This window comes from Pseudophryne corroboree, chromosome 9, assembly GCF_028390025.1.
Source record: "Pseudophryne corroboree isolate aPseCor3 chromosome 9, aPseCor3.hap2, whole genome shotgun sequence".
In the NCBI taxonomy this organism is placed as follows: Eukaryota; Metazoa; Chordata; class Amphibia; order Anura; family Myobatrachidae; genus Pseudophryne; species Pseudophryne corroboree.
Genome location: NC_086452.1, coordinates 35,920,001 through 35,938,314, shown reverse-complemented (window position 1 = coordinate 35,938,314; position 18,314 = coordinate 35,920,001). Strand labels below are relative to the sequence as shown.

General features: G+C 47.1%; 1 protein-coding gene across 3 annotated transcripts in view; it reads left to right on the top strand.

Moving 5' to 3' along the window:
* Nucleotides 1-13,176, top strand: part of DNAJC6 (DnaJ heat shock protein family (Hsp40) member C6) — a 275,117-nt gene extending 261,941 nt beyond the window's left edge. For all 3 annotated transcript variants that reach the window (XM_063939170.1, XM_063939171.1, XM_063939169.1), the window contains one exon: nt 8,581-13,176. In XM_063939170.1, coding sequence (XP_063795240.1) covers nt 8,581-8,682 — 102 coding nt within the window. In that variant the 3' untranslated portion in view covers nt 8,683-13,176. The remainder of the gene's footprint in view (nt 1-8,580) is intronic.
* Nucleotides 13,177-18,314: the final 5,138 nt, after the last annotated feature.

Sequence of the window (18,314 nt, the reverse complement as noted above, 5' to 3'; positions counted from 1 at the left end):
TGCTACCCCGACTAGCAACTGCTCCTTGGACCTTGCCCTTATAAGGAGATTGTCCAAGTACGGGATAATTAAAACTCCCTTTTTTTTGAAGGAGTATCATCATTTCGGCCATTACCTTGGTAAACACCCTCGGTGCCATGTACAGTCCAAACGGCAGTGTCTGGACTTGGTAATGGTAATCCTGTACCACAAATCTGAGGTACTCCTGGCGAGGATGGTAATGGGGACATGCAGGTAAGCATCCTTGATGTCCCGGGATCCCATGTAATCCCCCTCGTCCAGGCTTGCAATAACCGCCCTGAGCGATTCCATCTTGAACTTGAATTTTTTTATATATGTGTTCAAGGATTTTAAATATAAAATGGGTCACACCGAACCATGCGGTTTCGGTACCCCAAACCGTGTGGAATAGTAACCCCGTCCTTGTTGAAGTAGGGGCACCTTGAGTATTACCTGCTGGGAATACAGCTTATTAATTGCCTCTAGCGCAGCCTCCCTGCCTGAGGGAGTTGTCGGCAAGGCATATTTGAGGAAACGGCGGGGGGGAGACATCTCGAATTCCAGCTTGTACCCCTGAAATACTACTTGAATGAAACAGGGATCCACCTGTGAGCGAGCCCACTGATCGCTGAAATTTTTGAGACGGCCCCCCACCGTACCTGGCTACACCTGTGGAGCCCCCGCGTCATGCTGTGGACTCAGAGGAAGCGAGAGAAGAATTTTGATTCTGGGAACAGGCTGACTGGTGCAGCTTTTTCCCTCTTCCCATGTCTCTGTACAGAAAGGAAGCGCCTTTGATCCGCTTGCTTTTCTGAAGCCGAAAGGACTGTACCTGATAATACAGTGCTTTCCTAGTCTGTGAGGAAACCTGAGGTAAAAATATTTCTTCCCAGCTGTTGCTGTGGATACGAGGTCCCAGAGACCATCCCCAAATAATTCCTCACCCTTATAAGGCAGAATCTCTATGCGCCTTTTAAAGTCAGCATCACCTGTCCAGTGACAGGTCTCTAATACCCTCCTGACAGAATGGACATTACATTCATTTTGGATGCCAGCCGGCAAAATATCCCTCTGTGCATCCCTCATATATAAGACGACGTCTTTTATATGTTCTCATGTTTGACAGGGTCACCGACCACGCTGCAGCAGCACGATCTGCAGGTCTCAGTCTAGTACCTGAGTGTGTAAATACAGACTTCAGGATAGCCTCCTGCTTTTTATCAACAGGTACCTTCAAAGTGGCCGTTCCTAAAACGGCAGTGCCACCTTTTTTGACAACCGTGTGAGCGCCTTATCCACCCTAGGGGATATCTCCGAGCGTAACTTATCCTCTGGCGGGAAAGGGTACGCCATCAGTAACTTTTTAGAAATTACCAGTTTCTTATCGGGGGGAACCCACGCTTTTCACACACTTCATTCATTCATTTGATGGGGGAACAAAACACTGCCTGCTTTTTCTCCCCAACATAAAAACCCATTTTTAGAGGGTTAATGTCAGAAATGTGTAACACATTTTTTTTATTGCCGGGATCAAGTCACGGATGTTCCTAGTGGATTGTGTATATGTCTCAACCTTGTCGACACTGGAGTCAGACTCCGTGTCGACATCTGTGTCTGCCATCTGAGTGAGCGGGCGTTTTTGAGCCCCTGATGGCCTTTGAGACGCCTGGGCAGGCGCGGACTGAGAAGCCGGCTGTCCCACAGCTGTTACGTCATCCATCCTTTTATGTAAGGAGTTGACACTGTCGGTTAATACCTTTCACCTAACCATCCACTCTGGTGTCGGCCCCACAGGGGGCGACATCACATTTATCGGCATCTGCTCCATCACCATATAAGCCTCCTCATTAAACATGTCGACACAGCCGTACCGACACACCGCACACACACAGGGAATGCTCTGACTGAGGACAGGACCCCACAAAGCCCTTTGGGGAGACAGAGAGAGAGTATGCCAGCACACACCAGAGCGCTATATAATGTGGGGATTAACACTATAACTGAGTGAAATTTCCCCAATAGCTGCTTGTATATATAATATTGCGCCTAAATTTAGTGCCCCCCCTCTCTTTTTAACCCTTTGAGCCTGAAAACTACAGGGGAGAGCCTGGGGAGCTTTCTTCCAGCTGCACTGTGAAGAGAAAATGGCGCCAGTGTGTCTGAGGGAGATAGCTCCGCCCCTTTTTCGCGGACTTTTCTCCCGCTTTTTTCTGGATTCTGGCAGGGGTATTTACCACATATATAGCCTCTGGGGCTATATATTGTGGTATTTTTGCCAGCCAAGGTGTTTTTATTGCTGCTCAGGGCGCCCCCCCCAAGCGCCCTGCACCCTCAGTGACCGGAGTGTGAAGTGTGTATGAGGAGCAATGGCGCACAGCTGCAGTGCTGTGCGCTACCTTGGTGAAGACTGATGTCTTCTGCCGCCGATTTTCCGGACCTCTTCTTGCTTCTGGCTCTGTAAGGGGGACGGCGGCGCGGCTCCGGGACCGAACACCAAGGCTGGGCCTGCGGTCGATCCCTCTGGAGCTAATGGTGTCCAGTAGCCTAAGAAGCCCAAGCTGGCTGCAAGCAGGCAGGTTCGCTTCTTCTCCCCTTAGTCCCTCGCTGCAGTGAGCCTGTTGCCAGCAGGTCTCACTGAAAATAAAAAACCTAATTCTATACTTTCTTTCTAGAAGCTCAGGAGAGCCCCTAGTGTGCATCCAACCTCGGCCGGGCACAAAATATAACTGAGGCTTGGAGGAGGGTCATAGTGGGAGGAGCCAGTGCACACCAGGTGACCTAAAGCTTTCTTTAGTTGTGCCCAGTCTCCTGCGGAGCCGCTATCCCCATGGTCCTTACGGAGTTCCCAGCATCCACTAGGACGTCAGAGAAATGGGAGTCACCCCCCCATTGTGGAGAAAGCTCTATCACGGCTGTCCAAAAAGGTGGCTCTACCGTACCCTGACACGGCAGCCCTAAAGGACCCTGCGGATCGTAGGCAGGAAAATACATTGAAATCCATTTATGTCACCACGGGTACGCTACTCAGACCAGCCATTGCATCTGCGTGGGTGAGTAGTGCTATTGAAAAATGGGCAGATAACTTGTCATCTGAAATGGATACCCTGGATAGGGATAGCATTCTTTTGACACTAGGTCATATCAGGGACGCTGCAGTCTACCTAAAGGAAGCTGCGAGAAATATTGGCCTCTTGGGATCACGGGCCAATGCCATGGCAGTCTCAGCTAGAAGAGCATTGTGGTTTCATCAATGGAATGCTGATGCTGACTCTAAGAAAGCTATGGAGTCTCTACCGTATAAAGGTGGTGTGTTGTTTGGTGACGGCCTCGCTGATTTGGTATCTACGGCTACCGCGGGTAAGTCATCATTTTTACCTTATGTGCCTGCACCACAAAAGAGAGCACACCACTATCAGATGCAGTCCTTTCGGCCCAATAAATACAGAAAGGGCTGAGGGTCTTCCTTCCTTGCTACTAGAGGAAAGGGAAAAGATAAACGATCACCGGCCATGGCCGGTTCCCAAGAGCAGAAGTCCTCCCCGGTGTCACAACTGAGGGCTGATGACCGTGACTGGGAGCCTCAGTTGTAGGGGTTGACGGGTACTTGAACTTAGGAGGAGCCATGTGACTCCTGGACATGCGTAAAGACAGTAGCAAGGATGCCCGAAGGCGTGACTACGACAACTGGAAATATCTTTCAGTGATTTTATTAAATGAAAAGTCATAAAACTTGCAAAAACAATAGAAAGTCACAAGTGGAAATTTAGGCGTGCAACTGGTTAATACCAGTAACCTGGAATGTAGAGAAAAGTTCTGTAAACTGTAAATGAACTAGGGTTCGCTGGAAAACTGTAGTTGTTGAAGAGTGGCTGCTGGAAAGCCGGAATACAGACACAGATGAGTAATGTGATGTTGTAAGGGTTAATCACAGAGGTGTCGTGTTACACCACAGAGTGTAACACAGAGGAGTCAGGCTTGAATGCAGGAGAGTTCACTGGAGAATCTGTAGAAGACTGCACACAGAAACCACTGGAGACAAATGAAGCACTGCAGAGAAAGTCCATGGAAGAACTGCTCACTGGAAACACTGAAGACCATTGAAGCACTGACCTCCTTCAATGCTGGGACAGGCTATTTAAACCCACAGGTTAGCAGGGATTGGTGGGCAATTAACCAGAGACCAGATTGCAGCTGCTGTGTAATCAGGCTGGGAGCAGAGTGCAGCTGATTGGCTGAAAAGTAACATGTGATGAAAACAAACATGGCTGCGCCCATGTTTGAACTTGGAGGGAAAGACTGTTTGTAACTTGCATGTGAATTTTAACCATGAAGCTGCCAGAATCATAGTAAAGAGATTTGAGACAATGAGATGCAGCATGCTGCACACAGACAGTGCAGATGGAATCCAGGCTTGGGACACTGGGACAGTCTCAGGAGGCATTTGGAAGGTAAATACTAATAAGGAATTACCTGGATCGTGACACCCGGCTTCTGCCAAGTCCACCGCATGACGCTGGGGCTCCTCTGCGGGAGTCCGCACCGGTGGGGGCACGTCTCAGGCTCTTCAGTCAGTTCTGGGCTCGTTCGGCCCTGGATCCATGGGTTTTAGAAATAGTATCCCAAAGGTACAAACTGGCGTTTCAAGATGTCCCCCCTCACCGATTTTTCAAATCAGCTTTACCAGCTTCACTTCCAGACAGGGAGGTGGTATGCACCGCAATACAAAAATTGTGTCACAATCAAGTCATTGTCAGGGTTCCCCCGTCACAACAGGGAGAAGGCTTTTATTCGAGCCTGTTCGTGGTCCCGAAGCCAGACGGCTCAGTCAGACCAATCCTGAACCTCAAATCCCTCAATTTCTATCTAAAAAAATTCAAGATAGAATCTCTCCGGGCAGTGATCTCCAGTCTGGAGGAGGGAGATTTTATGGTGTGCCTACTTGCATATTCCAATTTATCCCCCACATCAGGCTTACCTGAGGTTTGCAGTTCAGGATTGTCATTACCAATTTCAGACGTTGCTGTTTGGTCTGTCCATGGCTCCGAGGGTTTTCACCAAAGTAATGGCCGAAATGATGGTTCTCCTACGCAAGCAAGGAGTCATGATTATCCCATACTTGGACGATCTCCTGATAAAAGCGAGATCCAGGGACCAATTGATGCAGAACATTACACTCTCCCTGACAATTCTGTAGCGACATGGTGGGCTCCTAAACTTGCCAAAATCACAGTTGATTCCGACGAGACGGCTGTCGTTTTTGGGAATGATTCTGGACACAGGATTACAGAGAGTTTTTCTTCCAGTGGAAAAGGCTCTGGAAATTCAGAACCTGGTCAAACAAATGCTTAAACCAACAAGAGTATCGATCCATCAATGCACTCGGTTGCTGGGGAAGATGGTGGCGGCCTACAAGGCCATTCAGTTTGGCAGATTCCATGCCAGAGTGTTTCAGTGGGACCTGTTGGACAAGTGGTCCGGGTCCCATCTGCACATGCACCGAAGGATAACCTTGTCTTCCAAGACCAGAATCTCACTCATGTGGTGGCTGCACAGCTCTCACCTCCTAGAGGGACGCAGGTTCGGGATCCAGGACTGGATCTTAGTGACCATGGATGCGAGTCTCCGAGGCTGGGGAGCAGTCACGCAGGGGGAAAGCTTCCAGGGAAGATGGTCAAACCAGGAATTGTGTCTACACATAAACGTTCTGGAGTTAAGGGCCATGCACAACGGCCTTCTGCAAGCGGAACCTTCGCAATCGGCCCGTCTTGATTCAGTCGGACAACATAACAGCAGTAGCGTACATAAACCGCAGGGCGGAACAAAGAGCAGAGCGGCAATGGCAGAGGCCACAAAGGTGCTCCGTTGGGCGGAAAGGCATAAAAGCGCTCTGTCAGCGATCTTCATTCCAGGAGTGGACAACTGGGAAGCAGACTTCCTCAGCAGACACGATCTCCATCCAGGAGAGTGGGGTCTTCATCAAGAGGTCTTTGCAGAAGTGACAAGTCTTTGGGGAATTCCTCAAATAGACATGATGGCGTCTCGCCTCAACAAGAAACTTCAGAGATATTGTTCCAGGTCGAGAGACCCTCAAGCATTAGCAGTGGACGCTCTGGTGACACCGTGGGTGTTTCAGTCGGTGTATGTGTTTCCTCCGCTTCCACTCATTCCAAAAGTGATAAAGATCATAAGAAGAACAAAGGTTCAAGCGATCCTCATTGTTCCAGACTGGCCAAGAAAGGCTTGGTATCCAGATCTGCAGGAATTACTCATAGGAGATCCCTGGCTTCTTCCTCTGAGGGAGGATCTGTTACAGCATGGGCCGTGCGTGTTCCAAGACTTACCGCGACTTCGTTTGACGGCTTGGAGGTTGTACACCGGATCCTAGCCCGAAAGGGTATTCCCAAGGAAGTCATCCCCACTCTTATTCAGGCCAGGAAAGGAGTAAGTCTACACATTACCACCGCATTTGGAGAAAATACGAGTCTTGGTGTGAATCAAAGAAGGCTCCTACGGAAGAGTTTCAGTTAGGATGTTTTCTCCATTTTCTACAAGCCGGTGTGGTTCCGGGCCTAAAGTTGGGCTCAATTAAAGTTCAAATTTCAGCTTTATCGGTTTTCTTCCAAAAACAATTGGCCTCCCTTCCAGAAGTTCAGACCTTCCTGAAAGGCGTGTTGCACATCCAACCTCCCTTTGTGCCCCCTGTGGCACCATGGGATCTTAACGTGGTGTTGCAATTCCTTCAGTCTCATTGGTTTGAACCTTTACAGAAGGTAGAGTTGAAATTCCTTACTTGGAAAGTGGTCATGCTGTTGGCCTTGGCATCCGTAAGGCGGGTGTCTGAATTGGCGGCCTTGTCTCACAAGAGCCCTTATTTGATCTTCCATGAAGATAGAGCAGAGTTGAGGACTCGTCAGCAGTTTCTGCCAAAAGTGGTTTCGTCGTTCCACTTGAACCAACCTATTGTGGTGCCAGTGGCTACTGACGCCTTGCTGGAATCGAAGTTTCTCGATGTAGTAAGAGCTTTAAAAATTTATGTCGCAAGAACGGCTCAGTTTAGGAAAACAGAGGCTCTGTTTGTCCTGTATGCTCACAATAAAATTGGGGCTCCTGCTTCCAAGCAGACTATTGCGCGCTGGATCTGTCATACAATTCAGCAGGCTCATTCTACGGCTGGATTGCCGTTACCGAAATCGGTGAAGGCCCATTCTACCAGAAAGGTGGGCTGGTCATGGGCGGCTGCCCGGGGGGCCGCGGCATTACAACTTTGGTCGGGTCGGCTACTTGGTCGGGTTCAAACACCTTTGCGAAGTTCTACAAGTTTGATACCCTGGCTAATGAGGACCTCATGTTTGGTCAATCGGTGCTGAGTCATCCGCACTCTCCCGCCCGTTCTAGAGCTTTGGTATAACCCCATAGTTCTTGATGTGACCCCAGCATCCTCTAGGACGTATGAGAAAATAGGATTTTAATACCTACCGGTAAATCCTTTTCTCTTAGTCCGTAGAGGATGCTGGGCGCCCGTCCCAGTGCGTACTGTATATGCAGTTATTAGTTGTGGTTACACACACGTTGTGTTACATTTATAGTCAGCCTGTTGCTGATGATGTTCATGCCATTGACTTGCGTTGTGTTAAAGGCCATGTTGTACGGCGTGCTTGAGGTGTGAGCTGGTATGTATCTCACCTTAGTTTAATAATAAATCCTTTTCCTCTAAATGTCCGTCTCCCTGGGCACAGTTCCTATAACTGGAGTCTGGAGTAGGGGCATAGAGGGAGGAGCCAGTTCACACCCTTTTGAAAGTCTTAAAGTGCCCATGTCTCCTGTGGATCCCGTCTATACCCCATGGTTCTTGATATGACCCCAGCATCCTCTACGGACTAAGAGAAAAGGATTTACCGGTAGGTATTAAAATCCTATTTACACCTAGTATGGCTCTGCATATTACACTTCACACCTAGTATTGTTCTGCATATTAAACTTTACACCTAGTATGACTATGAATGTTAGATAATAGTTCTTTATATTAAACTTGATACTAGACATGTCACTGCATATTAAACTTTGCACCAATTATTACTCTGCATGTCACACTTGCAACAGTTGTTATTTTTTTTTTTTAAATAAAACTATAAACTTAATTTACCAGCATTGGTGGAGAAAAAAATATTTACAAAATATATACTATATACTGTGGTTAAAAAAAAAAAAAAAAGCTATGGAGGGAGGGGATATCTGTGCAATGATTGGTTCATGTAATGGGCTCTGTATGATGTTTTTGGTAATGTGTAATGGGTCTAGCAAGCCTAGAGGCCACATGGTAGAGGTGTCACATCTTGATATTGGCAGATCTTAGAGTGTGGTGTATAGTAGTCCCAGGTGTCACCTAAACACAATGGAAGCCGCTGTTGCCTGTGCTTATTAAGTATTCATTAGAATGCTGTCCATCCATCAGTGATGTCACTGGTTGCCGGTGTACCGGTAGAATGCTTTGTCAGTGATGTCACCGCTGGTGAAGATTCCCTGCCACTGCTAGTGTAAGTGGAAAGCTCATTTAATAATGTCCGTATGTTTCTATTACAGGCCACCGGCCAGCCCTACGAGCAATATGCAAAGATGATTTTTATGGAGCTCAATGACGCCTGGTCCGAATTTGAAAACCAAGGACAGAAACCGTTATATTAAATTACTTCAGTCTGCGAATCCCGCCCGTAGCTTCCGTCTAGTATAAGATTCATCCATGAATGTGACAGACCCCCTTTATTTATCCTTATACACCTACGTCCAGTCTTATTATCGCTTCATTTACGTTAGGGGGAAAATGACATTCTTCACGTAGAAGTTCCCTCTTGAGAATGAGCATTTTGCACTACTCATTGCAGTAAATATCGGCGTCTGATTCTCCCCTGCCGATGGTTTTATTTATATATTTATTCATTTATTTATATGTAGCTTTCAATTAATAATCCTCTTGGAGTTGAAACATTTAACTTGCACACAACTGACCTCCCCCCCCCCCCCCTCCCCCCCTTCCCCCTCGTATCCAATTAATGTGCCTGCAGTTTGTTTTGTTATTTTTTTATTTCTAAGATCAATGCGCCACCATTCCCCGACAAACCCTGAAACTGCAGGTTTTACAGCTATCCGGGGGAAGATATTTTGGGAGGTATTCTATTAGCGGGTATTGGTCGTTGGATCGAGTCAACTTAGGTCGACCAGTGAAGGTCAACATGGGCACTAGGTCGACATGCAATAGGTCGACAGGTGAAAAGGCTGACTTGAGTTTTTGGACTTTTTTTGGTGTCGTTTTCTTCGTAAAGTGACGGGGAACCCCAATTAGTGCACTGTGTCCGCTCACCATGCTACCGTTCCAATCGTAGTCCACGTGGATCGTCAAGTATGGAAAAATCCAAAAAAGGAAGAATTTTTTTGTGAAAAACGTATGTCGACCTTTTGACCTGTCGACCTATTGACCATGTCAACCTATTGACCATGTCAACCTAATGCATGTCGACATTCAGTGGTCGACCTGACGGTCGCCCTAAGCTGTGTCGACCTGACGACTGTATCCCCTATTAGCCACGATGCGATTTTGTACAATCAAAACGGATATCGCGATTAATGACAGGTGGTCATTATCGCAGTATCCACATAGAGTCCGAAATTGCAACCATGATTGTTCCAAGGACGCCGACATCAGGGCTAATCGGATAGCCCCCAGCCATCCTATTAGCAGCTGTAAAGTACCGCTGCTAATAGGATACCGCCCTTTGGGGGTCATTCCGAGTTGATCGTAGCTGTGCTATATTTAGCACAGCTACGATCCTGTTCCCTGACAAGCGGGGCAGACTAACCCTGTTCTTGGCGTCCCCCCGCACAAATACAAAAGCATCGCACAGCGGCGTTGCCTTTGTATTTGAGGAGTAACTCCCGGCCAGCGCAGCTTCTGCGGCTGGCCGGGAGTGAATTGTCGCTGCCGCTGGCCGCCGCGGCTGCGTGAGACGTCACACAGCCGCCGCGGCCCGCCCTCCCACAACGGTCCGGCCACGCCTGCGTTGGCCGGACCGCTCACCCTAAACGGCGGCTTAACACCGCCGTTCAGCCCCCTCCCGCCCAGCGACTGTCTCAGAGGCGATCACTAGGCAACGAAAGCTGCCATGCGCCGGCGCACTGCGGCGCCAGCGCAGTTCCGAACCGTTTGCTGCGCTGCGACAAACTGCAGCGAGCGATCGGGTCGGAATGACCCCCCTTTGTGTTGCACACCTACTGTACCTTCCTTCAGTATCTTATAGAAAATAGTGGGGCAGATGTATTAACCTGGAGGAGGCATAAGGAAGTGATACGCCAGTGATATGTGCAAGGTGATAAAGGCACCAGCCAATCAGCTCCAATATGTAAATTAACAGATCTGATTGGCTGGTGTGTTGATCACCTTGCACATATCACTGGTTTATCACTTCCTTATGCCTTCTCCACGTTAATACATCTGCCCCACTGAGTGTACTTGGAAAAGGGTCCGAAGCACTCTTCTCCTAGACAGCGGAGAAACTCCTTTGGGATTTTTAAATATTTTCAAGTCCTGTGGGTTTGTCAGAGTCGCCGGCTTTGGCCGATAGTTTTAGAACGGCAATAGGAATTGACACTAAGTCAGGCTTATTTAGCATTTATTCCTATCGCCGTTTTAAAACTATTGGTCAAAGCCGCCCATTATTGGTGGCTTTGGAAAAACGGCTGTTAGTAATTATACACCAAGGTGTGAAAACTAGCTTTAATTCTACTTAATGAAAATGCAGGTAGTCGGAGCACGCTAATCACGTTCTGTCAGTGTGTTACATAAAGAGTACAGAGATCACTAGATCATTGCATTATACTGTTTCTATTACATGAAGTGATCGCTGCACCTAGACATAGGTGGCCTGTAGTATAATACTGGGATACAGTTTTTGCTTTTTTTTTTTTTTTTTTATGAAACAGCGGCTGATACTTGGTCAGCTGTGTCTGTCCTTATAAACGCTGAAGGTGCTTTACTAACATGGTGGTATTCTGCAATAACTGACGGCAACCAGCAAACAGCTGCATGTGACCTGTCCAGTGCATCTCGCAGTAGTCCCGCAGGGGAAGACTAAGGAAGGTTTGGGTTTGGAGCCAGTGGCGGTTGCATGGTTATGAGGCTGGTTGAAGGAGAGACGGCTTGAGAGGTGCAGTACATGGAATGCATTCAGAAAAGGGACAGGTTACTAGGTGTGTCCCAGTTAATACACATTTGGTGAGCTTACTTCTGGTGTGGAAGGGAAAGTGAGCATAGGAGGAGGTGGACCGAACACTGTCGCAACTACAGTTCAAAGACTATGAAATCACGCACTGCACAAACAATATCTACTACTGAGGAGGAAAGGGATCTGAAAGTCACTATTTCAGGCAACTTAAAGATGGGCATTCAAGGAATGAGGAGTGGACAGGGAGAGGTGGTTAGGGTGGCCAGTTCCGGGTAACGGGATTGAAAAAAGGTCAATCTCAGGATACACAGGCATTGGTGTTTTTCCTATGTGTCCGCCCCTCTCGCCCCACCACTCCCCTCCCACATAACTCACCATAAAATGGGGGCAGGAGGGTGGGACACATCCTTTGGGCTCGACGGCGGGCGGCTGACTGCGCAGCATTACCTGTGACTTCACGTCACGCTGCGCAGCGGGAGCTGGGAGGAAGGAGCCGGGCAGCGCCTAAACGTCCTGAGGACACTCAACGCTGCCCGGCTTGGAGCTTCCAATCCCAGGATTGAATCCCGTCCGATTCTTAGCCTAAAGACTGGGATCCCGCCGATCCTAGGATTGGCCACCCTGGAGGTGGTGTTACCTCTGTATAGGTCATGAGTAAGACCAGTCTTGGGGGGATATTCAATTTGGCCCAGGGTGCCGGGTGATAAGTATCGGCCGGTGGGGGGGGCGGTGGGGGCTGCCTCCGGCAGGCGAAGCAAAATGCCCGATAACAGCCCCGTTTTCAACCGAAAACGGGGCTGTTTCACCCGAAAACACACAGGTTTCACTGAACCTGTGTGTTTTCGGGTGTAAGAGGACTTGTCACCGGCCGAGCAAATTAAATAGCCCGACCGCAGCACCCGAAGAAACATCGGGGGTTTTTACTCCCGATGTCTCTTCGGACCAAATTGAATATCCCCCATAGATTCAGACTCCGTTATCCATGGGTTATGTCGTGCAATCTCTAAAGTGCCCGAAGCAGTTTAATTAGAGACCCACGACCATCTTCAGGGTAGCAGGTAATGCTATTTCTTCTCTGTGGAGTCTAGTGGTTTAAACACAGGCTGAGAGATTCTTAGTCGACGACAAATTCCCATAATCACTCTGTTAATAACTGTCCGCCAATAGACTTTATTCTCGGCAGGCATAAAATGTTCTAAATAAAACATTATACCGAAACATTATTTTAAAACTGATTTTATTTCCCATTAAGGACATTCCAATTTCTGACAGATGCTTAATATAGACTATGTAGACATCATGAACCTAAACATCCAAAAAGAACAGGACAGAAAGAAGCCGTTCATCGAAACGTGTCGACTAGTTTTTGTTTAAGACAATCATTTTGTTTACATAAATGTCTTCAGGAGTTTGCGTTCCATCCTTTTTATTTAACCAATACTCGACTTAATATTGATGCAATTGATATACCTACGATAAAATGTTCAGTTGTCCTTTGTTTTTATATTTAAAACAAAAACACAAAATAAAAAACAAAACAAAAATAGAGCAAATTAATTAAAACAAAGCTAATACAATAGGCAATGTATTATTACAGAAATGAACAAACATTTGCTCGTTATATTTCCTTGGAATGTGAATAATTATCCTGTGATTTGTTAATGGTTTCTAATTTATGTTTGTAGATATTCTTGTGTGTTCTAGACCTATATAATAAAACAACCTATCAATGTAATGTATTCTTTAATCCCGTTTAGACTGCTAGCCCGCTATCATGGCTTTGGCATTGTGTAATAAAGTTTCAATTTCAACTCCTTGAATAAGAAAAAAAAAAAGAAAAAATTAACATTTACTCATCTCACAAAATAACTATGTATCTGTTTAACATTTTTAAAAACTTTATTTTCATGCTTGTTTGTGGTTTAAAGAGATTAAACATGCATTTCTTTTCTTACAAAAAAAATCCTCTTGTAGCGTTATTATATAATTTCACAGCTGGCACATCGGCCATTTTAAGGCACAGTAGCATACCTCCCAACTTTGTGATCTCTGAAAGAGGAACTCCTCGCGTGCGTGGCACCGAAAAGGGTGTGTGGCCTATTGAAAAGGGGGCCTGGCCTCATGTGGATGACGCGATAGCAAGCCACGCCTCCAGCAGCTGATCAGGTCTGAACTGCGCATGCGTCGGCGCATGCCAGACAGATGATGGTCATCTCAGCCCTGCAATCGCCTCTGTCTGATTGACAGGCAGAGGCGGTCACTGGGCGGGAGGGGGCAGGCTGGCGGAGTTTGGCCCCCCTTTTAGGGGCGCAGACCGAGCAGCGCAGGCGTGCCCGGGCCGTGGCGGCTGCGTGACGTCACACTCAGCCACTGTGACCCGGACAGCAACGAGTAGCTTCCTGCCAGCACGCAGGAGCTGCACTAGTAGGGAGCTACCCTTCAAGTACAAAGGCTTTGCCGCTGTGTGATGCTTTTGTACTTGTGCGGCGGGGGTAGAGCCTGACATGCGGGGCGGACTAACACTGTGCAAAATTTTGCACGGCTACGATCAACTCTGAATTAGGCCCAAAATGGTAACGATGTAAATAAGTACAATAAAATGCAAAATACAGACTTAACGTACAGAGGTTTGTTTCTATGCTTACTATGAATTAGCCTATATCAGCTTATCTGTGGTGCCTTTACTGTAGGAATCTCTGGTATTCGCTGTTAGGCTGTTTCATAATAGGGTTATTTTCTGGCATACAGAGTATAGTTCTAACTCACAATGTGCATAAACCCATATACAGATACAGAACTAGATTCAGGAAAATAAAAGTCTTATTTTCCATAGCACATGTGAATGAAATGTTAAGTGGAGCCCTTGAAGGCTGGAAAGTACAAATACAGAACTCAGGATACAGTTCAAAGTATACAGGCAGAAACATTATTATTATTCTCCTTTATTTACAGTATATGGCGCCAAAAGGGATCCGCAGCGCCCAATTACAGAGTACATAAATGACTAAGGAAAACAGCGACTAAGGGTGTGTACACACGGTGAGATCCTTGCTATGTCCTATTTTTACTTGCGATTTCCCTTGAACTGCCCGGAGGCCAGATAGGACAGATTTTGAGTAACTTTTCTTGAGATATGGACTATGTGTGCTTACGATTTTGGCTTATGTGAGATTTTGGCTTATGTGAGATGTCATTGACATGTGAGATGAACTAGATAGTACACCGATCTAGCGAGGATTGACTTGCCTGCACAGCCTATCTTTTCTTGCGATGCCGACCTGGCGGGACCGCGCATCGGGATCGCAAGGTGACTTTTACCTTGCGATCTGCACTAACTTTTCTTACGATTTTGACTATATAGTCAAAATCTTAAGAAAAAATCTCACCGTGTGTACACACCCTTACAGTTGAAGACAATATAGGACAAGTACAGGGTAAATAAACATAGCTACATCAGCAGACGACGCTGACATAAATATCAGTATGGCAAAAAAACGGGGGATTTGGTGCCGTCGAATATAAGAGAAAGATAAGCACATGAGGGAAGAGGGCCCTGCTCGTGAAGGCTGACATTCTAAAGGGGAGGAGCAAACAGACAGGGGTGACAGATTATCCAGAAATAATATGCAAGCACTAGGCAGACAAAATAATTCAGAATATATATATATATATATATATATATATAGGAATCGCAGGTCCGGCACTCCATGCTTCAAACTGTAGCTGCGGCGGTGCCCTCACAGGAAAGAAATATAATTTGCAGAGGTGCGGCACTCATACCAAATAACGGAAACTCGAAGCCGTGGTCAATTTTGGATCAACGTTTCAATATTTACATATTGTCATCAGGATACAGAATAAAAGCACAACATACCTTTAAGCATGTCCACCCATGCACATGCTTATAAGGTATGTTGTGCTTTTATTCTGTATCCTGATGACAATATGTAAATATTGAAACGTTGATGCAAAATTGACCACGGCTTCGAGTTTCCGTTATTTGGTATGAGTGCCGCACCTCTGCAAATTATATATATATATATATATATATATATATATATATACAGATTCATCAGTGAAAAGGCAGATGTTCTATAGATTGTAAGCTTGCGAGCAGGGCCTTCCAGGGGCAAACGCAGGATTTCTAGAGGGGGGTTTCCAAATGCAATCCGCAATTTCCCACTGTGCCGAACATCGGGCAACTGGAAATCCTCCCTGCATTTACCTATGCTTGTCCCCATATGTCATATACAGATCATACTTGCCTACATTGTATGTCTCCTCTCCGGGAGAAGCCCGGAGAAGAGACGCTGCAGTAGTCTTCGTGGGGCGGGGCCGGATGGTGACATCACCAAGCCCCGCCCCACATCGGCAAATGCCACGATTCGCGGGTCCGCGGGAAGGGGGTGGAGCTAAAATGACGCAATTTGCGTCATTTTAACCCCTTCCCCACCCAACGGACCCACGAAAACAGGAGATTATCTCTCCATCCTGCTCGCATCATTAAGGTGCGAGCAGGATGCGGGAGACCTGCCCACTCTTCCGGGGGTGCAGGGGGCTACCCCAAAAAACGGGAGCCTCCCGCAGCTTCCGGGAGAGAAGGTAAGTATGATACAGATACATTCATTATGTGTATCTTATCACTCTAGATCCTGCGCACAGGGTACCCCCCTCAGGGGTAAACACAGGATTAATGGGGAAGGGGGGGGGTGTTACTTCTATGTGCGCACACACACACACACACATAGATATATATAATACATATATTACATAGAACACATACACACAAACGCACACATAGAACACACAAACATACATATATACAGTACACACACTCATAGAACACATCAATACATACATAGATATACAATGCATACATAGAACACGTACACATAAATACACACATGGAACACATACATATACACACAATTACACACCACATACAGTACACTTACATTTAGAAACTGCCCTGTCCTGAAGGAAGAGGATGCTGCAGTTGTTATTAATGCAGGGCTGGACTGGAGCATGTTTCAAAAATAAGCCCCCATGGCATAATTTGGTCCGGCAACTGTAGCCCCGCCCCCTCACGGCTAAATGCCGTGGGTCGGCATTGAGGGGGAGGAGCCAATATGACTCAATTACATGAGAATCTCGTCACATTGGCTCCGCCCCCTCCCGACAGACCCGCAAATCGCGGCATATAGCTGCAAGGGGGCGGGGCTACAATTGATGGCCGTCCGGACCACAGATGAAAAAAAAAGGTTTGGTCCATCAGGGGGGGTTTCTGGGTACTCAGAAACCCCCCCTGCGTGCGCCACTGCCTTCCTACCTCTATGTCGTTTGCTTTTACCCGGTTTTGTTCCATTAATGTTGTTCTAATTGTAAAGTGCTACGGAATATGCTGCGCTATATAAGAAACTGTTAATTAATAAATAAATGAACAAAGTCCCAGATTAAGGAGTAGATCACGACCAGGCCACAGATGGTTAAATCCAGAGCTCAGACAGAGATAAATACAGACATGACTCAGAAGTGGACAGGCAGACAAAGGGGTAGATGTATTAACCTGTAGAAGGCATAAGGAAATGATGAACCAGTGTTAAGTGCAAGGTGATAATGCACCAGCCAATCAGATTCTAACTGTTAATTTACATATGGGAGCTGATTGGCTGGTGTGTATCACCTTGCATTTATCACTGGTTTATCACTTCCTCATGCCTTCTCCAGGTTAATACATCTGCCCCAGTGTCCCAGTTTAAATGTGAATATCAGGCAGGCTGCTGATGGATGAGTCCAGAGCACAGCAGACACAGGCACGTCAGACAGGACACTATCCTGGACCATCACAGAAGCCTTCCACATCACCAGTAATTTCACAAGCAGATCCCAAGAATGTCAATAACCACCAAGGGCCTAATTCAGACCTGATCGCGGTGCTGCAAATTACACTGTCCTGCGATCAGACAGTCGCTTCCCTTCAGTCAGCGGACAGCTGCGAAACCGTTCACACTCATCTAATGTTTTTCCCATTCTGTGCAGTCTGTGCGTAGCTCAATACTTACTTCCAGTGTGAAGAAATCAGGCTGATCGGGGCCGGAGCTGACGTCACACACCCTCCCTGAAAACGCTTGGGAACTCCTGCATTTTACCTGACACTCCGAGAAAATGGTCAGTTGCCACCCACAAATGGCTTCTTCCTGTCAATCACCTTGCCTACGCCCCCGTGTGATCGAAATATTCAAAGTGATTGACAGGAAGTGACCATATAGGGGTTTAACATGGTGTTTGCGGGGGAATGCCTGCCCTGTGACAGTTTTAGAAAGCCCCAACCATAGCCGGCCCTAGGCATAGGCAGTATAGGAAAATACTAGGGGCATCTGAAAAGCCTAGGATCTTCTGGGCAGGATGGACATCTAAATTCTAATTAGTAGCATCACTGCACTGGGGGTGGCCGGTACAATAAAATTTTGCTGTTTGTGGTGCAGCATGCATGACGTGCAGAGGAGTAGCCAGAAAACATGAAGGTAAGTGTGAGAGACACTTGTGTGGCCTGGGGCCAGAGTCTGCAAGGATTCATTCATGTTGTTTGGCGCACACACAAGCTCCCACGTGGAGGTCGTGGTGAGGGGAGACCAGACAAAATTTTGCCTAGGGCCCTAACAGCAAAAATGTGGAAGGGCATGCTAGGATGTGTAGTTCCACAGCATCTAGCCAGCCATACCTCGCTTAACCATGCTCTAATAAGGATCATGCTCTACACAACATCAATAAGGATCATACCTATCCTATCTTGTGTCGCTACAAAAGATGGCAGTGATGTGTTTACATTACAGGTCAGGTGACCACACACGGTGCACTACTGTCCAATCAGCTCTCAGGGCTTTGTCTCTGTGATTGACAGCCGCAGAACGAATAGAAGCTGAGCAGCTCCAGGCACTGTCCAATCATAGCGCGCTCTCTGCCATGAGCGTCCAATACGAACACGGCGCCCGGAATCTGCCTCCTTGGGCTGTTTTCCTGCAGCAACAGAGAGGGTATGTCATCCAGGAGGCGGGAGATTCAGCCAGCCAATCAGTGTTTTGGTTAAAGTGAGCGACAAGA